The 24,045-nt window shown below is 35.7% G+C and overlaps 1 protein-coding gene across 3 annotated transcripts in view; it reads right to left on the bottom strand.

The window, feature by feature from the left end:
• Nucleotides 1-24,045, bottom strand: part of EDIL3 (EGF like repeats and discoidin domains 3) — a 250,526-nt gene that overhangs the window by 106,407 nt on the left and 120,074 nt on the right. For all 3 annotated transcript variants that reach the window (XM_062599401.1, XM_062599399.1, XM_062599400.1), the window contains one exon: nucleotides 19,331-19,459. In XM_062599401.1, the coding sequence (XP_062455385.1) occupies nucleotides 19,331-19,459 (129 nt within the window). The remainder of the gene's footprint in view (nucleotides 1-19,330; nucleotides 19,460-24,045) is intronic.

Here is a 24,045-nt window from a genome sequence, read left to right as displayed (position 1 = left end):
GTGCATTTATGTTTAGTCTACATGGACTGGAGACTTTGTAGGATATATACATCGTCTCTAAGAACTGCATCAATGCATACAATTAAATATCTAAAATATGATAGTCCACACTAGCTTCATTAAGAACTGAAGTCCTGTTGCATTAGAAACTATAAATAGCAAATAGGAAAGTAATCTTTAACTTGTACGATAATTTTATTTGACTCAGTTTTGCTTAAGTGCATATTCATTCTGGATGCAGTTGCTGACAAAGCATGCATGTGTATAGTACAGAAATAAGTTCAGATAGGAGGGCACTTAACACCAGAGCTAAACTAGTTGCATTCTTTGGTGGTCCAAACACACCACAAATCGAACAATATGCCTTACTGTCACATTGAATCTGCTTGTAACCCAAAATGCACAAGTGGTTTGGGCTAGCATATATGAACAGCACAAGTTAAAGAAGATGCTACAAAAATGACTAAACCTGAGGTAACAAGACATATGCAGAAGAGGCAGAAGAAGAGGCTTGATCTCTGTTATTGTTTCCTGCCATCCCTTACCCATGTCCCCTTCCCGTCCTTCCCTCGGCCCCTCATTCCAGCAGAATGGCTTGCTTGGCCTCTACTCAAAGACTATACCAGGCTAGATGGACCCCTGCTCTGGGCCTGCGGGACATTTCTTACTCTCTTCAGAGATCTAGCTTTGTATCTCTCTAAGCTAAGCTCACTCTCAGATCTTGATAGAGCGTGGCCAAACATACAGTTACACTGAAATGACATCAACGAGCCGTTCTGAAGCTTGTTGCTTCAACAAGCAGTCTGAGCTGGAAACTAAATTTTTAGAGGAATTATTATATGTTACTCTTGCTATGTTTTGTGAAATTAACTTCCCAATAAATATGGATATGCTTCTGATTATTTTCAATTGTGCTGCCAAAATAACTGGGAGTTAAGTGGGCCTTTAATTCCACTTATATTCGACCAAACCATGCCTGGATTCTGTACCATATGCCAGCAAAACATACGTAGCACGCAGACTTTGTATCCATACTCTTCATGCGTCCTGCAAAGTGGAGACCTGCACTAGATTTGGAGGCTAGTTTCAGTTCTTTGAACCAGCAAAATTCCAGAGTCCTACACTAAAATTAATAACCTCTACCAATCTCTCAGCTTCTCTATTTCACTCGTCTTACTATTTGTTGCCTATAAAGATATCACATATTGGAGTAATAAAAATTCCCTGATTTTTTAGCTGAATTTCTGCCTATTAAAGAGGAACAATAGAAGTAACAGCACAATGTGCTAGAAATAAAATCTACCATGGGAAATAACCAAAGAACAAAATTTCTCAGTTCTAAATTAAATTCTTTGTATGTATTTATAAAATTCAACACAATACTTCATCTCCTTATTTGTTTTTTTAAGTAAAGCCCATTAACCTTACGTTTTCATCAGACTGTTCATCATTTTAATATAAACTAACATTTTTGTAGGAAAAAAATATCAAGGTCACTGTGAAATGAAAAATATTAAGTGAGCATATGAACTATCACTTGGAAAAAAGGTATAATTTATCCTCTTAAAAGCTTTTCTGTGTAAAGATATCTTCTCAAGATATTTAAATTTCTTTGGTTTGCTATTCATAGTGAAATACGTAGGATAAAATGCACTACTTTCCAGCATATTTCATATTGTCTGTGAGGATGAAGCCAAAAAAAGACTGAAGTTAAAGTATCAGACACTTCTAAACCAATCCTCATATTCTATCCTTACAGAGCTGGAAATTAAAGTGCTTCCTCCCCCCCCCCCCGAAATACAAACATTTCCTTTTAAATACTGTCATACTATCTTGATTAAAAGTATATTTCAGTAGAAATTTTAAAATGTAAAAATTTTTGGTGTAGTCTCTCCTAAAGACAATGAAAGCTTCTAAAGAAAAGCACTACATCTCTCTATATGCTTAGACAATAATTCTTCATTGACTACATAATTTATTTACCTTCATTAGAAGAATGTGCTTTTAACAAAAATTAAGTAACACCAAGTAAAATCACTGCAGTTTTCTCATGGTTTTTCACGTATGCTTAGGTTTTATGCCAAGCTAGACTCCAAGTGTAGTTCAGATAAAAACCGTATGCATTGCAATAAATAAAACAGATAAATGGGTTCCACCAGATCATTCAGAATTCCTAAGGAAGGGATCTAATCGAACTGCCAAATGCTGAATGAAACAGGTTCCAGGAAAGGTTTAAATGCCACCATGGGGGAACTCAATATTTCTAAATTGTATCCAGGGTTAGCTAAAAACAATTAATAGTAATAATAACAATGATAAAAATAGTAAACATGAAGCACAGGGTATGTAGAACGCCACTAATTTGGAGCTTAGAGTGGTAAATTCAGAGCAGAATATCAGCTGTAGTCCTTTATCGCAACTCAAAACAGATTTCTCTAATGAAGTTGAATTCTGAAATCAGTTGGGGTGCAGGAATGAGTAAATACTGTCCCTGTTTTGAAAATACGTTGTTACTTGAATAATAGATTCAAGGGTGAAGACACTTGATTAGGAAGTAAAAATCGCATTTAGGTTTATTCTCATTCTGAAGATGGTTAAATCTGTATCTTCCACCACCTAAGATCAGACCATAACTACAAAGCTATTATGCTTTGGCTCAGTTGAAGCTGCGCCACTCGCCACCCTGCAAGAGAAATACGGTGTCAGAAACCGGGCAAGTCAGAGAGCACTTGACTATGTAACATGGCGATTTGGACATTCACCATGCAGCAGAGCTCGGGGATTTGATCCTCGTTTGCTGGATTATAGCTTTTGAAAATCCTTTGCGTATTTAATACAACATGACTAAAAACAGATCACTGTACAAACAAAGATAACACAATTAAAGAAATATACTCCTTATTTTGACCATTAACTGTTAACTGCAGACACACAGATTTTCCTGGAAAAGTACCACAAATAAAAAACCATGTATATATTAATTACGTAATTGTTATAATCAGATATTTAACTATTAATTTCATTTATTCAAGTTCTTCTGTTAGCTACCAGTTGTCAACTTGATTCTTTGGAACTGAGGGCTGGATAAGCCTGAGCAGTTCCTTCGGGCAGCGCAGCTTGCTGCCTGGCTCTAAGCTCGCACCAGCAGCTTGTTCCTGCCTCCTGCCCACTTGCGCTTTGCTGAGCCCTGGCTCCTGCCATCTGAATCCTGGTTTCTCACCCCGGGCTGCCTTTTGTAATACGTACTTCCTGAATTTCCCTCCTGCCTGCAAACCCATTCTTTATCATCCTTGAATTTTCTACTTCTTCTGGCTTGTTGATCATACTTCGCCTGCTCAGCTCACTTCCAAGTCATACTTTTAATCAGTCTTCTTCTCGATAAAATAGTGGACCCATCTCAGCCCCGGCATCTGGATTCCAGTTTCCACAGTGGAAGCCAGCTTATCATGGGCCATCCGTTAGACATACTGCATTGTGGCTCAGGAACACTGCAAATATTTTTCTGCAATAACATCAGTTTTATATATAGAAAAGAGATTAGAACAGATGCTCAACCAGTTATAATCTCTGCATCTTAATTAGCTTCTATGAAGATCAGCAACTATACACTAAAGCACGGGAAAAAGAAAATATGTCTTTTAAAACAAGAAAACTAGAAAACTGAGAAACTTCACTAACTCAGTTCTTCTTGAAAATTAAAGTGTACTGATGACTGATCACTGTATTCAAGTAGTTTTGCTTCACATGTGGGAATGTTTAAGGCATAAAATAGGGAAATGCATGGTATAGAATAATTATCTCTTAGCTGGAGCTTAGTCCAGGCTTTTCTTGGAGTTATTTGATGGTTCTTGATAGATCTTTTAAAATAATTTTCTATTTTTTTCGTAATTGGCACTGAAAGATTTAATTACATGAAAAGTATTGTGAGACTATACAAACCATATGCTCTTACCTGAAGAACTTCGTAATAGCCTGTTACTGTTCAAGCATAAGTTTTCAGATATGAGCTTTTCATTACTACTTTCCTAAAAAGTACCATGAAAGTTGGATTATATACTTTGTTACTACAGATTTGTGCCAACTTGTACAAGCATCACATTTTTTGTCAGATATTAACTGGTGCAGCTGCATTGAAATCAATAAAATTCTGCCAGTTTTACCCAGCAAAGAATCTGAATCACGAGATTTATTAAAAATGGAATTTAATATGTCTATCTTGAGAGAGAGCTACTCAGTTAAATAATAAGATGTGAAGGATTAAGGCGCCGAAAGGACAAGCCTGCTTTAAAAGCAGGAGACTTTTGATAAAATATTTACAAAAATAAAGTTTATCACATGAATTTCCTTTCTTCTGTTCCTGTGGTATACATTACAAATTGTAAAGGTACAACCTTGTATTTTCCAAAAATATTGGAAATTTATGTTTAAAATAGAATGAAAAAGCATCGCCCAAAAGTTTAGAAACAGAAGTAGATCATTTTCAGCTGTTAGTTAAAAGATATAAAAGAGATAAGTAGGTAATGCAATAGTAATTCTTTCTTGTGTTGTTAATTATAGCTTTAAGAAAGTTTCTAACCAGTTTCTAAATAGGTTTTTGGCTGTAAGGTGAATAAAACCTTTATTTATTCTATAGCCAAGAAAACTCTTCTTTGATTTAACCTGTCTTATGCAAATACGAGTACTAATATATTACAAATATAACTCTGCTATTAGACATTCAAAAGGAACTGAAGTATACTCCTATGGAATTTGAATAAACCTTATTAAATCTAAACTGGAAGTATTCAATATATATCGAACACAGAGCAGACAGTTGTTAAATTCAGTGGTTTGGTTGCTTTTTGAAACCTAGTTTCCCAAGCATAGAAGGCACAAACATCCCTGTGCCAAACACGACCCGTAATGTCATACTAAAGCAATTCACTGCTCAGATACCCTGATTATCTGATCTTCAAAAAGAGCAGAAAACAGCATTACACTCATGAATGGAAAGTACAAGCCTCTTGCCCCCTACCCTTAAATACACAGCATTATATTACCCCTACTCTCACGACTGTATAGAAAGTTTTCCTTCTCTTGCAACTATTTGATATGATGTATGCAGTAAACATCCTCCATATTAGGACCTTTCTTGAGTATTTCAGTGCAAATATTTCAGATAATGTTATTCTATGAAGAAGAGAGTAAGTCAGGTAAGAATTACTAAAATTGTGCTCTGAACCCAAAAGAGACATCTTAAAGAAACAAACCAAGGAATCAAAAACAAGCTCTAGACATAGATCAAAGCTTTCGGCCTGACTCTGTGTGACTCTTCAAGATACCCTCACATAACAGCAATATAAATTCAGGTCTAAACACAAAAGATTTTGAGAAGAGTTCAACTGCTCCTATCTAGAGTTCTATCAGAAACCACCTCTTAAGCATTTTTCCAAACATGACAGTCTTGCTTTTCATACTTTTCTTTCAAAGCAATTTGGTATCCTGTTACACTTCTTTAGACTACTTTCTGCCTTTTTTAGTGTGTCTTTCTAACAAGCTATCTCAAACAACACGAAAAAAAGACTTTATGCCACCTGAAAACATTGAACCTTTTTCCTTAGGAAAAAAATCAAGTGCTGTTTCCCCTTTTGATGATCTCTGTAACAATTTTAGGTTAACCTGTTTCATGGCACTTGGAATGTAGCATTATGATTCTGACTTCATTATAAGGAGAAAATCAACAGTAAACGAGTCATTTTGAGAAAGAAAATGAAATTGTTCTGGGAAGCTGAAAGTGAAAGACTACTTCAAGTTTTTGAATTTTTTTAAAATGATATGTACTTAAATTTGACACACTCAATAAAACTCCTTTAATTTTGACAAAAGAGTATTTTTTATCATGACTAGATTTTTTTTCCCACCAGTTCACTTTTCTTCTATTCTACTTATCATTTACATCTACATTTACAATAATCCTTTTTTAGTATCAATGAACCAGTAGTAGCCACTATCTGTAAGGTTGTATTTTAACACAGATTTGTTACTTATATCTTCTAGCTTTTACCTTTTATAAGGGCATTTTCCCTATTTAAAACTCACCCGAACAAAAATTTCCAAATTTAAAGTTTTTCAGTCATTCCTGAATGCATTTCTATATAACAGTAATCACAACCACAGTTTACAGAATGAACGCTAAAGATGAACTCTAGAGCAATTAGTATTAAACAAAAAGATTTACAAAAAAAATCAATTATTTTGCATAATATCATTCTTTTGGCACGTTGCATTCATGTCAGAAAAGAGTATCACGATTTAATTTAAAAATTACTAGAAAACTACATCAGCAATCTCTGAACACTGTGAAGTTTATGCATCATGCTAGTATCTGCAAATACAAAGCTTTATGTGCTATATCCATTATATAAAGTATATGTTTTCCAGTATGAACATCAACAGTATTTTTTTTTTTTTTTTTTTACTATTTTTACATTACATTCCAAAAGTTGTTTTCAATTTTTCTTCTTTTTTGCTAGCAACCATTGGAAAGTATGTAAAAGAATATTAAGATCGGAGAATTAAGTTCACAAAAGTCTAAGGGAACTTCTAAAGTGCACTATAAAGGCTCCTATTGACTTCAAAGGGCTTTAGTCAGATTCTAAATACATCTTTAAAGAGATCTTTGCCCCAGTAATTATACATCTTGCTTCTTTCAGAGCAATATTTGCAGCTTTATTTTTACACTTTCTTTTTGTATTTCAAACACACTTTTCTATCCTTGCTTCTGTTTTGAAAACTCTCTTAAAATAAATGAGAAAGCTGAATATTGTCCTGATTGCACAACGAAATTTGAATACATATACGTGCCTACTGCCTGCCTAGCAAAATTTCCATTTTTCAGTTGCAGCCTCTAAAAGGTGATTATAATTTTCTCTGTGCAGCCACACTTTCAACGCAGGACTACGTCAGTATTTCCTGACCTTGTACTCATGTGTTTAAATGCATAATTAATGGATTTTTAGCTAAGGCAATTTACATTTAATAGAAATTTGGAATCACATTCTCAGGACCTTTTTTATTGGTTTTACAAGAGTTGGTACTTCAAAACTTTTTATACAAATTGAAGCAGATTTTTCATTTTTAATTGCTTTTAATGCATTCTGGCATGGAAACCTTTGTCACATTAAGTTGCTTATCATTTAATTTTACATTGTAGAAGCATGTCTTCAGGGCAATGATTCCTATCATATCCAGTTAACCTTATTAAAATAATTGGTTATTTATATAACAAGCATTTTAACAAACCAGTAACTCTAGATGACAAAAAAATCTCATTAAAAAGTGAATCAACTTTTTAATTCATCTTTATTACAAGCAATTTTCTAAAATTCTCAACTTCATGGGTAAACTTAAATTATCCAAGCATAAGACTGGAGCATCTAACTGGGTTATTTGGGGAAATAGCGTAGGTGGGCTCACGACAAGAAGTCCAGTTATTTTCAAAGCAAATTTGAATATAGATCAGTAAGTAAATTACCATATTTCCCTTCCTATGTCCCAAAATAATTCTTTCAAAACAGAGTAGTTTACATATTTCAGAATAGTGTGATTATAAGGATATATCTTTTTCAGATAGGATATATACTTATTTATATATACTTACGTTTGCACAAGCGCACATAAAGGTGTTGCTTAAAGGTGATTTCTACCCTTTTCTAATACCTTACAAATTCATACTCCTAATAGCTCGTAAGAGTACAAGTGCATTACTGCTTATTACTCTTATTGCTAGATTCAATCACAGAAATAATCCAACACTGTATACAGGAGAATAGGTTTGATGTGTGGATGTTTTGGCACAGTTCTATAATCTTTTTTCCTCCTTCGTGGCTGTGGAATGCCACATTTTATTACATTTAACATATATGGACACCTAGTATATTAAGAACACATTTATAAATCATTTAATAGTTACAGAGGGCTAAGAAAGTACTAAATGTTTTAATACATGATTAATCAATTCTCTTAGATCATTAAGGATTACAGAAAATCAATACTTTTATGTCCACAGATAAATCCAAACACATACAAGGATTAAAAATTTCTTTATATATATATATATATATATATATATATATATATATATATATATGTACACATAGATATCTGCAGAAAATATTACAGCATGTACACATCTGGTATATACACTATTTGTGGCAAACACACTTATTTGTTAACCACCTGTTAATTGTTTTATCTTTTAGACTACTTTAATTTCCTTGCCTCTTCTGCAAAGGTGGAAAAGATGACCAGATTTCCCTCCTTGCAGAAGACAAAGAAAGTGAATGAAGTAGTTTCTTCACATCACCAGTGATCGCCTAGTACAGGAAGGGAAGTATTTATTGCAGTGACTTTTGTCTCCATCTGACAGACAGCTCTATTATCTCAGAGCACATACACCCCGCTTGTTCTTTGTGACTCACAGGGAGTTATATGTCCTGTACTAAAAACACCCCTCAGAACTCAAACTTGTATTTATGGCAGCTGGACCGGGCAATGTCACCTTTGTTTGATGCTCAAACAAAATGAGTAAGTTCACGCATTTTCCAATACCACGTTTAGCAACTAAAGAATTGTACTCCAGTCTCTGCGTATCATCTGAACCAGAACTTGGGGCCATGGATGATATAATATTTGTAAAAAAATCTTTATTTTTACTGAGGAACGGGAAGACGCTCTCTCTGTTAGAACACTGAATTAATGGAGTGAGAAGTAAATACTGTAAATTGCAAATTTTAGACTCAGGCAAAAGAAAGTTCTTTTCATCTTTTTTTTTTCTTCTCATTTTGGTATATGTTCTTTTCCCGCAATATTATTCTGAAGCACTCTTAAATATTAAGCATGACTGGCAAAGAAAACACACAATGGATGAGAGTTTCTCTATAGAAAATATCAGACTAATTTCTCTATAACAATGAAAACTAGTGGCCTTGCAAGAGAATATTGCTTTTAATTAAACTCTAAAAACTCCATAACAGTAATGATTGCAACACATAAAGAACTCTGCTAAATAATAAAAAAAAAGGATCAAACAGAATACATTTTCAGAAGCAGATGCCTTAGTACTTGTAGTAAGGACAAAATGAAATATGACAAGATTATAAAGCTTATCTATTATTTGCAGGCAAACTATAATTTGAATTATCTTTTAGAGAGTAATACGTATGTATCCAGACCACACAATACCAAGTCACTGCCAATCCTTTGCAAGTAAGGGAGTAATTCCTGAATGCCATCATTTTTGCTCCTTGATTGCCAAGCACAGATTCTGCTGGAAGTTTTTTGAGATGATAACCAACTGCTGATGGTCTGAGACACAAGATACCTGGGTACGTGGACAGAAAAGTATCACGGGTGAGAACAACTAAGTTCTGTGGAAAGCCTTAGGACACTTTCATTAGCAGCAGTCATCAAAGTGGGTTAGATCTAATGTCAAAACTGATACAATCCAATAAAAACAGAGGGAGCGCTGCATGTCTTACGTCCCTCTGCATGTTCCCGTCTCCCCTCTTCTGCTGGACCTAGCCACCGGGTGGCTGCGTGGGAGCCCAGTTCAGGGAGCGGATCCCACAGAAAATCCCAGCTCGCGCGTGATCAGCCTGCTGCGCTGATTCGGACTGAAGCCACGTTAAGTGTGACTGGGATACATTCCGCAGGGAAATAGGCACCACCACTCTGATACTATCAGGCAGTCACACTGAGGTCTAAGCAAACTTCAGGACACAGTCCTGCTCATGAGACTAGAGAGTGAGAAAAGCGTCTGCTACGATGTCAGATACCAAAAAGTGATAAGAAAAGGAAGAGAAAATACCTGTTCATTGTTCTCGGTGTACTTGGCGAAAAACCTGGAGTGCTGCCATGTTACTTCTACATTTGAAAGTAGTGTAGTCTGGTAGGATTATTTTTGTCAGAATGAAATGGTTGGAGCTGAGAACTCAATATCCACATTATACATATTCCAGGTCAGGTGGATTGAGATTTTCTTTAAAAATGCACCCTGATTCAAACTAAAACACTCACATAGATATGCTGCAGAAATAACTCTGTGTGTTACTTAGTATGTTAGAATAAATGAAAGCTGGAAGAACATCCTGGGCACTGATAGGCAAATATAATTGCACCATGAGTTTTTTCTTGAAATATTTTATGAATACAAAGGGATATTTTATGAATACATTTGTAATGCAGACTGGTATATACTATTAGGTCATTATCTCATTATATTGAGCTTCATATCCAAGTACTGTTTTTTCAAGATTTGTGCACACAGACAATGGATCTGACCTTATGTATTTCTCTACCTCTGCATAGTGCTTGCTTACAGATAAACCCACTGATCTCAAGAGCGTATTCACACGAATAAGTACTACTTACAATTTCAAAAGAGGAGGTAGAATATTCAATAGATTTCTGGATCTTTTTTCTAAAACCTCTTTGGCTTCTTGAAGCTGTATTGAGTTTATAGTATGAAGACAACACCCGATGTATAAATTTCTTTTTTATTTTTTTTTAATCTCTGACAAAAATCTTGTGTGCACCATGTGGATTTTTCAAGTTGCAATCACTAAAGAAGTCAGCCATAAAATTTTCAATTAGTTCAATGTATCAATGGAAATACTAATATTCTACAGAGTAATAGGGAACTGCATAGTCATATGCCTGCATGAGTTTGTAACACATATACAGTATTTCCATTCCACATCCTTGACAAACCTACACACACACACAGACGGTTGAGCACAGAAGGCATCTCTGCAATGACTTTGGAAGTGCAAAGCGAACCTTTAAAGCTGTGGTGTGTTGATCCTAAACCATCACAATGGTTGAAGTCGCCTGTTTCTATCTAAATGGGCATGAAAAGTGGGGAGAAGGAACAGTGCTGCTCTTTCAACCATTCAGTTGTCAGTTCTTTCGTGCTTACGCTATATCATCTACTAAGTTAGAGTTGCAAATGTTAATACTTTTTACACTACCATCTTAAAGCTTCTCCTTGAAGCTTTTATTTTATTTTACTTATTATATAAGTAACAATTTGGGAACAGTCCAACTTTATAACTTAATATTTCAAAGCTACACCACACAATGCATGTTCTGAGCTCTAAGAAAACACTTTATGACAGTACAGGCAGTCAGGGATAGCATTCTCAATAATAATCATTCTCTGAGTGTTTAAAAGACAGCATCCTATAAATAGACAGAAAGCAGGCCAGCAGGGAACTGCCTCATTCGCAAAGTACAGCACTGGACCAACTGAGAAATCTGAACCTAAGAATTCACCGTCACTGAAACCACTTAGTAACAGTAATGTTATTAATTAGCACCATATTAAGAAACAAGGTGAGTGTACGTTTTTTTATCATTGTTTTTCCTCTTTCTATGCCAAATCTGTACTAAGATAGCAATGCAAGCATTCAAATAAAAAAGACTGAAGACCAAACAAAATGACCAATGGTCACACTTTCGGAAAGCTGCCTGAACCAGAATGTTGTGTTTTGGAAATACAGTAAGCAAAACAGTAAGAAATATGTATTTTTTCCACTTTTGGAGAAAGTTCTGGAAGTTCTGGAAAGTTCTTCCAGTTCTGGAAAGAGAAGCAAAGAATTGTGTATGTCTATTAGAAAATGACTTTTCCAAAAAAAATCTTGTATCACTTTTTGTAACAGAATTGAAATGAACTTTTTTTTTTTTTTTTTTTTTTTTTTGGGGGGGGGAGTGTAAAAGAGAACTTAAAAAAAAAAAAAAAGGAGTATACAAAATAACAAATTCATACTGAGGTCTTGGACAATAGCTTTTACTTGTTTGAATGCTTAAACCTGAAGAAAATTGAAAATATTTACACAGTACATACTGCACGACACAGTATTAAGTAACAGCGAATCAGCATAAACATATAAAGGGACTGGATTCATTATTGTGCCTCTTATCCAAGAAAAACTTCTACTGCAGTAAACAGCATGTTTGTCTGAATGATGAGTGCATCATCATGCCTTTATTTGAAATCCTCTATCTGTTTAAGCATGAGACAGTTAAGAAATACAAACTCCAAAAACTGGTATGATATTCTTAGAGAAACTATATGAAAGTAGACGTGGAAGAGATCAGATGAATCACAGTGTCCAGCTGTTATTGAAAACTTCACACAGTTCCTCAAACTATTCATTATTTTGTTGCAATATTTCTCTATTACAAATTGAGTATAATAGAATAATCTATATACTCATCTACACTCTCATTTCACAAAGCCAGATAAGACCCTTTACTCTTTCAAAAGAGTTGTCTAGTTATTGAATATCTGAAAGGGAAACCTTGTGGGTTTTGTAAATGTAGCCTATACCATAGGACAAAGAAGGGTTTGAGAATAGTACTGAGAAATCATTATAAAGCCCTGTAAAAACTGTGATGTAAAAAAGAAACAGAAACAACTTGGACAGTTTGCATTGGAAAGGGTAACAGAGGAATGTAAATATATGCAAAATAATAAATGGCCTATAGAAAGTACTCAAAAGCTTTTCTGCTAGTCTTATAACACATAAAGAAAGAAACATTCAAAGATACAGGAAGACAGTAAATTTGAAATTGAAAAAGGTTATTTTCAATATGCAGCATAATTAGACTACAAGACTCAAAGTGTAAGGAAATTGTTGAGGTCTACAATTTAACAAGAACAAAAAAAAAGATATTGAAAGTATGTATCAACAAAAATAAACAGTGCCATACAAGCAAGTACTACCAGAAATGAAACAAAATTGTAAAGAATATTCTATTCCTAGCCGAGGTTTTAAGCTAATTATAGAGTGGACTAAAATCTTCAAGTAGGGGGCAAGTCGTGCCCTGTATTTTCATTGTGTCCTGACCCTTCTGGAGAAGTACCCGCTGTTGGCCTATTTCCTGAGATTTAATGCTTTCTCTCCCCAGGCCTCAGGTAGATATCAGCCACTGACTGTTTTGACCAAGATGGTGAGTTTTGAGCAAAACAACCTCCACTAGCCCCGTTCAATAGCCTGAGAATTGTTGTCACTCTTGTTCAGTATCACCACATATTTGTTCATCATCAAAACTTCCTCTGAATAACTGACAGCTCCATTAAGTTTTACCTCGTTAGAGCATTCATTTTTTCCAGGCACCTTCATGTACTTTCTTGGACTTGCGTGAGAGGAGCAAATATCTGCTGTGCTGCCTCTCCTGCACCTGACGGCTGTTCCTCCCATCTCCTCAGACTACTTCTGAGGTTCTGATATCTCCATGTTCCACATCTTGCCTCCTTCTACAGTCCCCATTTTAGGGAAACACATTTTATTGGCCTTTCTTCCTGCCAGTCATCTCACATAGATTTCTATCAAACTAATTACTTTCTCTTTTGTTTTAAATTAGGCAAAGTTCTAGAAGGTTCCCAAATGAACAAGAATCTATCTGCTCTTCTTCATTTCTTATCTAAGCAACAGTCAGAGCAGGAACAGTTTTCAGACTTCATCTCAACAAAGCTTAGATATACATGACACTTTTTTTTTTTGAAAGCTTTTCATACATAATTATGTCTTAGGGAACTTATTACTACTATAATTCATTGAATCTATACATATGTCTAATTTCAACAACAAAATAAAACAAAAGGAAAAGGAAAGCATAGGCTAGAATTAGAACTCAAACAGGTACTCAGCAGAAGCACAGGGTGAAGCTGGTAGTGTGAAGCTGTATCTATTTCAGTGAACTAAATTTGCCCAGTTGGCTCGGAGGCCAGATGGCTTGGAACAACCTGCACGTGCTAGATGCAATCTGGTTTAGCCTCCAGAAGATGACCTCTGCATACAACCTGCTTGTGGGGAAGAGCTTCAGGACTGCTCCACCCATCAAACCGCAGTGGGGACAGTGTAGGCTGGGCACTCCTTGCAACACACAATATCCAAGCCACATGGTGTTCCAACAGCTTCCTCACATGTATTTCACCCCAGCAGTCGGAAAAGTTGCTGAATTTGAATTTGTTGGTAAAGGTGCAGCTATACAGAGATTACACAGCTATTGCCTGGGTCTGACACACGTGGCACAGGCCCTCCCAGTTGCACCGGGGCAGGTATGAACCCCTAGCCCCTTCTCAGGTGGGCAAACGGCCTAAGGGGAGCAAGCTAAGGATGACGCCTCAATTACTGTCAAAAACTGAGGTGACACTGACAGGCGCCTTCCTCCCCTACCTGGCAGTTTCAGAAGATGTTAATGTGGCAGGTGTGGAAGCCATAGATCATCTGTGGTGTGAAGGCAGAAAGCAGAGAACTCTGTAATGGAAAGAGCTTGCATGAATTATTAAATGTTCTTGATTAATAAGCTTTATTTTCTAAGAGTGCAAAACTTTATGTGTGGCTGACAATGTTAATGATCCTGAAACTATAAAACCACATCCAAATCAAACCCTTACACCTGAACTCTTCTGTTTTTCAAACTTGATTTTTTCTCATGGGGCTCTCTCTCATTTCAGTAAGTTGTAGCCTCATGCCTCAATATATGTTGTTGTTAATGCCTCAGTTTCATATTTTTCAACAGGGGGTCTCCATCTGGTAATCACAATAACATATATTGTCTTTACCTCTCGATTTTATTCGGAAAAGAACACGGGTTATGTAATGTAGGATGTGAAAAATCTGTTTCACATCTTTCAGGTCTTTCTATTGATTTTGATTTGTTCTGCAGAATTAAGACTGTATTTTTAGGGTGTTTTCATGGATGAGAATATAATCTCACTGTTTGTACATGATGGGATTTATTATCAGCACGTGAGCTACCTGTTCGGCATTTTCATCTGCCATACTGAAGAGTGATTAGCAAGGTTGATAATGTAAATGGTTTAGCAATGGATAATGGTTGAGTAGTAACAGTAGATCTTCCTGCCTTTTTCAGTAAAAGCTGGGAAGATCTCTCAAGACTGACTTTCTAGAAATCCACTGTAAAAAGAAAAGGGAATTATAATTCACCATAGGATCACATGCTTGTTTCGGATGGATCACAGGACCTTGTATTTACATGTCTTTCAGTCAAAGGAAACCTGAAGAAAAAATCATTTATTGCTCTTATGAATGAGCATCTCACATACTGTACACTCTAGAGTACTGATGGGCCCAAATTGTATGCTGGAATTTAGGTCAGGAATTTAGATGCTTTAATGACTCTCTGCCACTGTCCTATGTTGAAAGACTGTAAGGAGATTTCTCTCCTTTCCTCAAATTAGTTTTTGTCAACAGCTCTCTCCTCACTACATAGTCTGTAACACATCTGAAAACCAGATTACACAGTCATACACAGACGAATACCATGACAAGCTGCAATCTGGACAGGATTTGGGAAGAAAATTCATACCATGCAGATACGCCCTATAACTCACGTTGTATATACTTAAAGGTAATAGACAATGCTAACTTTGGGTATATAACATACTTTATCCTCTTTATAGCATTCTTTATCCTCTGTAAGTACAATACACAGACACTGAATACCTGAATTCAATGCACAAGATAAAATCTGAATCAGGCAGGTAGTAGATGGCTGCTTCTTAAAAATATCTGAAGAATGTCTGAATAATATATTCACAGAATGGTTGAGGTTGGTAGGGACTTCTGAGATTGTCTAGTTCAAACCCCCCACCCCACCCCCGCTCAAGCAGGGTCACCTAGAGCACACCGCCCAGGATTGTGTCCAGACAGCTTTTGAGTATCTCCAGAGAAGGAGACTCCACAACCTCTCTGGGGAACCTGTTCCAGTGCTCTGTCACTCTCACAGTAAAGACACTTTTCTTCATGTTCAGATAGCTTCTTGTGTTTCAGTTTCTGCCCACTGCCTCTCATCCTATCACTGGGCACCACTCTTCTGAGTCTGGCTCCATCCTCTTTACACTCTCCCTTCAGATACTTATATGCATTGATAAGATTTTTTTTTCTATTCTCGAGGCTGAGGAATTCCACTCTCTCAGCCTTTGCTTCTTGGCTGTCAGCAAGAAAATTCTCCACCGATTTGTATCCAAGGTAGATTTTTCCTATCCAAACTTTGGTTATTTTATGAACCTAGAAATGGGAATCTTTAGCTGGAATACATTGTTTCCATTTTTGCCACAGGGGAACCAGAAACTTTTCAGAAAATCATTACCAATTAATGTAAGTTTTCCAATAAATCTATATGTAGTCACTGAAATTGCTAATTATCTCTTTTATAATTTACATATTAATCATTTACATGGGCAAAAGGTCAAGGGATCTCAGAAATACTGATGAGATGTTGCTTGATGTAAATGACAGAATATCTGCTTTGGGAATATATCTTGATTGCAAAATCAGTCACCTAGCTTAACTGATTTAGCAAAAGAATATTAGACATGAAAGAAATCCAAGATAAAAATAACTCAGCACAACAGAACTATAATGTGATTTTTTTGAAATCTTAATGGTTTTATATGAAGATACATGTCTTGCAATGAGGTTGTTTTAATTTACACTTTTATGCTGGAACTACTTTGACAGACTTCCTACTCGATTTGCAGTGAATTCAGAACTGAATTGCTGAACTTCATGAAGCAGAAAAGTTTGAATAAAAGGAGTTTTGTGAAGTGAGCTAGTGACAAGGAGTTATATTAAATCCATCACTTTGTATTTTTTCCTGATTATGGACATTTTCACTATTGTTTTTAATTGCTGACACTCTTAAAGACCCTCTGAGCATGTATCTGATTATTGTATCTGATTTACTATCACATCTTGAAACAGTTTCTCTGAAAAAAGAGTTAACTTTTCACATACACTAGCTTTATCTGGAATCACTTCACATTTTTTGTTTCTAATTTCTCTACACTGGATATAAATAACTTGATAGGAGATTTCTACTTTATTCTGAAGATGGTATAAATGCACTTTGCTGATTACCAGGATTACATTAGGTAATTGTTACATACCTGCATACTTTTGAAAGGATATTGGATAGACAGTTATGATGAATCCCTCCATAATGGACTACTACTATTTTTTTTTTTTTTTTTTTTTTTATGAATAAAGTAACAGAGGTGATATTTTCTGGACACTACATATTATGCACTCATCTTGCCTGATGTAAATTTGTGGTGCTATTGGCAGTAGACATCACACTCTCTCTAAGCCAATTATCTGGCATAAACAAATGAAAACATTTTGAAGAGAAATATTCACTTTTCTGCCTACTTAATCAAGATTTCTTGTTCGGCAGAATGGTAGAAGCATTGCGTGTCACGTGTTGACTACACATCTGGTCTTACGATGAAGCATGCATGAGAATATTAGGCCACACATCCACGCTTGCCTGCAAATGCCTTCATATGACCAGACAGGAATGGCAAACAGAAGCAGTCCGATTCTGCCCCTACTCACAGCATTCATGCGGGTGGAGGTAGAACTTTTCTTGCCACTTTGCTATGACTTTTGTTTCACTTATCAAATGATAGCCTCATGTAAAATGCATACAAATGCCAAGAAACAGCCTGGAACTGTAGGGTACTACACTCACAATTTTGTTCAGTGCAACTTTTAAGGTGATGTCACTCCTGAGTTACATCTAAATATAATCTTGCCTGCTCTCCTCTTCCCATGACTCTTGAAAATTTGGATATATGGTGTAAAAACAGGCAGTGATTATCTTCTGCCATCATGGTTCACTATGAATTCAATCCCACACCTTGAGTATGGGCTCTAATGATATGACTATTACAACAGAAGAAAGCGGATATGACTGCTACTGGCACTCAGCTCCACTAGATGCCCATTCCCAGAACCAGGGCTAGTGTAGATCAAAACAGAATGGTTAATAGCTGATCTCCTCTATTGCCAGTGGAAAATGCAGATACATAAAGTAATTTGATTAAGTTAGACTAAGTAACTTCAGACATCTAACTTCATACCTTCTGGACATGCCTATGTTTATAACCAACTAAGAGAGAGCACAGTCAAAACTAATGGAAACGAATATTCGTCTTCAGGTCTTTGGAGACACTTTCCTCTTTCACTGAGTACAGAAGGGACATAAGGAACATAAGCAGTTATTTGATTTGGACTACTGGTTCCTTCAAGTATCTAAATGAAGCACTTAATTGAGGTAGACTGGATTCAATGCGTATTCACTCTGATTTTGATGAGTGGATTTATCTTTTACATGCAGATGGAATTACTGGACTGGATTCTCAAATGTTTGAGTTTTTAACCTTCTAACTGTGTAACAGTTGGCTTCTAAATGCATCAAGAACCATGTTGTGCTTTAATCCACAAAGTAAAACAGAAATTTGGCATTTAAATGTCTCCTTAGGCAAGCACTTGTTCTAAGATACATATGAAAAAAAAATAGAGTTTCTTTTTAAGTTACCAAAAGATAATGGAGATTGTGTTCATAGGTTAGAAAATGACCTGATCAGACACTTGGCGATGAAAACGCAGAACTCTAATTGGCTTTGAATGTACAGGACTTCTGATGACTTTTACTGAGGGAAGATGGATCTATAATTTCCTGTATAATCATAACAACAGGCAACAGCTATTTACTTTTTACAATTTTTGATTCATGAAGTGTAGATTTTACTATAATATCCCCCTAGAGATATTACTGGTATCTCAGTTGTTTTTTTTCTTAATATTGCTACTTTCCTGTTTTATATCTGCACACTCTTAAAGATGTAACTGATACAAACTCGATATTCCTAATCTAAAATAAGGAGAAACTCTTCAAGTAAATTATGATGAATAGAAAGAGGTCCACATATTATACCTAAAACAGGGTTCAAAAGTGTATCCCTTTTAAGTCTGGAACTTCTACCCTTGGATTTTCTATGGATTCAAGCAACATGATGCAAAACATTTGTTCTTAATTTTTAAATACATAGATAAAATCTAGAAGACATTTATAAACAGATTTATTTTCAATGATCTTTTCTACTTTCTGCTAACATTAATCAAAATGAAATCACTAGCAATTCCAAAAGAAAAAGAGATCTCTACTATTTCTGATACTGCTTTCAATTAAATCAAATTAAAGTAAGCATCACAACCATTCCTTATCATGTTTTAGAGTATGCATAGCAAATTACACACTTTTGCTTTTTTTCCTGTCAATAGGTTAGCCAGCAAGTTAAAAAGAAAAGTCATTTGCTAAAGGCTAGTATTCAGTAGCACTAGTCTGGTCACAAAATGAAGGTCAAAGACCGACATACTTCAGAAAAACAGAGCTGACATTGATTCTCAACATTACTAGCTTACCGAAAGGCTTCCATCCATAAATACAATAAAAGTTATAATGTGAAACTTACTGTGCTGGCAGTGAATCCCATTAAATCCCTCTGGACATTTGCAAATATATCCTATGAATGTGTCACCTCGATATGCTTCACTAATTTCACACATCCCACCATTGTGACATGGATTAGGAAGGCAGGGTCCTGGGAGATCAAAAAAAAAAAAAAAAGTATACATTTATAATAACAGCAGTAATAATTTCAGTTATTTATATGCTTTAATCAAAGAAATTAAATCACATATATAGAATGTTACATTCCAGTAACCCACTAGAATATACTCTTTACTTTTTCAGCACAGATTTTTACGAACAAGAAAAAATATGAAACATGTCACTACTCATTAATCACAACATTATTTTTTAATGTAAGAGAAGATAGGAGACAGAGAAGCTAAATCTTGCTCTCCTATTAAAGATAACAGGCGTTCTAACTTTTATACCACTGAGGCAATATATATTAATCAAATGTGCCCATCATGTAGAGAGTGACACCTACAATATCCCTGAGTAATCACTACATGGCAAGTTAGTAGCTGGAAGGGATCTTTGCTACGGCTTTGTGTGACCTTTCTTTCTGCAGCATATGACCATGATTTCTGCATGTGTGACCATCTGGGTGAGTAGGTAGGTTATTAAGCAATTATTCCTTTTCCACTGAGTGCCTTTTTAGCATAGCCATTTCAGGCTCCTTTCAGAAAGTTCCTCTGACTAAATTAAATTATGTTTGCAACTGATCACATGCTATGAAATCTAAAATTTCCGCAGTGAGATCTAATTTTCTGTTTGTTGTTACCATTTAAAATCTGTTAGAGTGCTCTGGTAGTGATCTGAATTTTGTAAATGTGATAGACATTAGATTTGTAATTATTATACATACCTCAAGGTAATAGTACACCTCAGCTGAAGTCTAAAGTTTATTCTTTTAATGGCATATGTTAAAAGCTTTTGCCATCTTACTATCTTAATACTTTCATCTGTAACAAACATCCTACCAGAATAAAACATTATAGTATTTTGACAAATATTCTGTCTAATCACACTTTAAAGAACTGGTAATCATCAATTTGAAACCTTCATAAGCAAATTTGTGTGTTAAAAGTTCTATGAATTTGATAGGAAGTATGTTATTTGCAGTCTTCGCCGTGTACACACAAAGATGTTAATCTTCATTTATTGAAATGCAGTGTTATAAGTATTCATTCAACTAAAATCACATTTTTCAAAAAACTCTAGAAGAGAATTTCTTTCCACAGCATAATTTACTGACAAATCAGCACTAGGAACTGAATGGTTTAAACTTAAAAGAACTGTAAGTTTAATGTTTCTGAGAGTCTGCCTATTAGTTTCTGTCTTCAATTACAAATACAAGGTCTGACAGATGTTCACAGCAACAGCATCCTTTCAGAGTGTCACATTAGTGAAAGCTGCGCTTTCCGAGAAATTATTAATTTACAAAAGATATCACTTATCAGGATAACAAGAAATGTCAGAATGCATTCCACAATTATAATTGCCCAGAGAGTTACAGTAGTTTAAGAAACTACCCACGTACACATTTCTATTACAGCTTATGTCATCAGCCTTACTCAGGTCACAATCCTGATGAAGTTATGCTTGTGCACATCGTTAAACATGAGACACAGCCAACTGAAACAAATAAATAAAACACAAAAATATTCTGCAACTTCTTTTGAAAAGAAGCGCGCTTAAAAATTTGCCCCTTTTCTCTCTCCATGCATGCATATGAACAATGTATTTTCTTCAAGTTTAACACAGTGCTGCAATTTGGGGATTAATCCACAGGTAGCCCCATATGGTAATTATATCAGTCTGAACAGATCCCTAATCTTTCAAGAAAAATACATCTTTTAGCCATCACTTTCTCATTTTGCTTCCCAATGTCTCCATATGGCTTGTGGAGCATGTTTAGCATACTTTCACTGATTTTCTTTAGGTTTTGCATTTGCCCCGATCAGCTCAAAGTACAGAGGTTTAGAGGTCATTTGAGAAGCACAATAATAAATATACTGATGTGGGCCAGTATATGATGCTTTTCTTCTGAAACTAATCAACAATGATATGAATACTGTTTTGACTGATTTTCAATTAAAAGCACTGAAACTACAATCATCATCATTAGATTAGATTTCACTAGCTACACTAGTTAACCTTTATTTCTTAAGCAGGACACTGGTCAGCCCTATCTTCATTCCAGAAGAATGAATGACTAAAACTAAAATAAATAAATAAATAGATGAAATAATAATAAAAAACCCCATCTCTTTTGTCCCAACTTAATTCTGCAGAGGACTGTACTCCACAACGCCAGTTCTTCAAGACATTTAGACTGTATGAACCTTCTTACTGAAGTCTGAGTGATGATGATGATCCCTGATATGAAGTTATATCAGTTTAAGCATCTTGAAGAACCTGGGCCCTAACCTTGTAATCATTCCATTTTAAACAGCAACACTACAAAAATGATATACATGCACCTGAACACTGCTTTCAGATGATGACAGGTCCTATGTCACATCCATTATTATATCAAATGCTGGATCATTCATTCCCTGACAAGCTGATTAATATTCTCTGTTACTCACATCTATACAGGCAAGTTTGAAAACATCCTTCTGTATCAAAAAAACAGTAACAAACTTGTCAACTGATTTTTTTTTTTTTTTTTTAAGTGTGCTGCAGGGATTTAATTTTTTAAAATCAATAGCACTGTAATACTTTTGCAGGTAATCTTTAAGTAGCTTCAAACACAAAGAGAACAACAACATTTAATCAATATTAATGAGCAGTTGAATTCAATGGTATGCTTTCCAGGCATTTTTATCCATGTTCATATAAAGCAATGTCAACGAGATTAATTGTGCACTGAAAGAAATAGATCTATTCAGTTTGCTGCTCTTTTGAGTCCTTCTTTATATAGTTCCAGTGGTAATAGCCAACGATACGTACAAGTATTCTCCAAAATACAGTATACTGTTATTCAATCGAAATCTCCTATTTTTGAAAAAAATCTGAGAGTCAACTAAAAGTAGAGCAGGTGTCAAATTCTTTACATGCTCAGACTAAAATATCGGAGGATTTTACTCATAGAGGAATCAAATAAATGCATCCTTAGTGAAATTGCAAAGGGGCTAAGGGCAGAATCATGTTATCTGTTTTCTTCTTTGACAGGTACAGTCAATTAAAACTTTATAAAAACAAAGTTTTGTATAATTTAATACTGAAGCGATAAATATGTACTTGAGAGAGAGAGAGACCATTAGCTTGTATTTAACACACAAAGCAAGGAAAGTATTATTTCACCAATAAAAAACCCAAATTTTGATGGTGATTATTTTCAGAGAGTGACTTCGCCTATGTAGGAAAACTGACACATCATTCTGTGTTGTGAAGTACTCAATTTTTTTTTTTGAAATAATTCAAGTACGTGTTTGACTATTTTTCCATATTTTGCCCTTTACAGTTTGAAGGATTTTTTCCCCCCAAAAAATACTCAGTCTTATTTCATGATGTTTCTTGTGGGGTCTTTCCTTCGGGGAGGAGGGCGGGGGGCTAAAGGCATCACCATTTTTAAACCACATTTTAAAATGGGGAAACACCAATTAAGTAAAATTCAGGTTGTTCTCGTTTCAGTTATTCAGCAAGTGAACTACCTCTGCTACAGACTGGTAGTACACACATTAGCAAACAGCGCAGTGCAATGGGAAGGGATTTCTAGACCAACCTGGCTGGCGCTGAGGACCCAATACATGTCTCTCTTGAGAGGGAGGAGGGAAAGATAGTTAGGGCTAATTCCTGTCTGGTCCTACGGACCGAATGCCTGGACTGGCTGGGGCACAGCAGGTGCACTCTTGGGAGACTTTTTATTTAGCTGTATCCTGAAGAAATCCAGTTTGTGAATGATGCAACATGAAACAAAGCACACTAAGTGAAGACTACTAAGATTTACTACCAAGTCTGCTCTTGATTTAATCTCAGATGCTATGTTAGACACATGCAATATCTGTACGTGAAAGAGAAACAATTAGGCTCATGTTAGGTGCCAGAAAAACAGAGGGTGAATCTGTCGGTACCAGCTACTGTTCGGTGTCATGTGGTATCCAGAAGTGTTATTTGAATTCCAACACATTCTGAGGGGAAAAGTGCATTAAAACTCTCCACAGAGGTTAATGTCTGCCTAGGTGAGTATGTGCACATCTAAGAAACAACACTCTGCTGTCTCCTCGAAATGTCCGGGAAGCATAAAGGTTTAAAAAATCAAAACAACCCCAAGCAGCAGCAACAAAACCCCCACCCACGATGTTCCCAGCACGCTGCTGGTGAAGCAGCGCAGCCCTCCCATTCCTCACCCCGCTGAAGCCAGTAAGAGTCGCTCGGGGCTCTAACTCGAACACCACCAGGAGAACCACCCTGAAAGGACAGGCTGCGCCGATGCTCAAGGACACGATACGCTAGATTTTGTAAACCGCATTGAGCGGCATTATCAAGAAGTCCGCAGAAGCTTTACCAGATCTTTTTACCGGTTTTAGTAAATCTGTACCTTGGTCTTAAAAAATATGATAAAGGCCAACTTTGAAATTCAATAGCAGGGTTGCATAGCAATTAGTTGAAGCAGCAGCTATAACAGGAAGATTAAAGGCAGTGTAAAATAAATATTAACATTTTTGATATAATATCTATCTAGCCATCTCTTTATATAGAAATAATGCA

The sequence above is a fragment of the Rhea pennata genome, chromosome Z (genome assembly GCF_028389875.1).
Source record: "Rhea pennata isolate bPtePen1 chromosome Z, bPtePen1.pri, whole genome shotgun sequence".
Lineage (NCBI taxonomy): Eukaryota > Metazoa > Chordata > Aves > Rheiformes > Rheidae > Rhea > Rhea pennata.
Note: the sequence above shows the minus strand (reverse complement) of the source record. Positions and strands in the feature narration are given on the sequence as shown.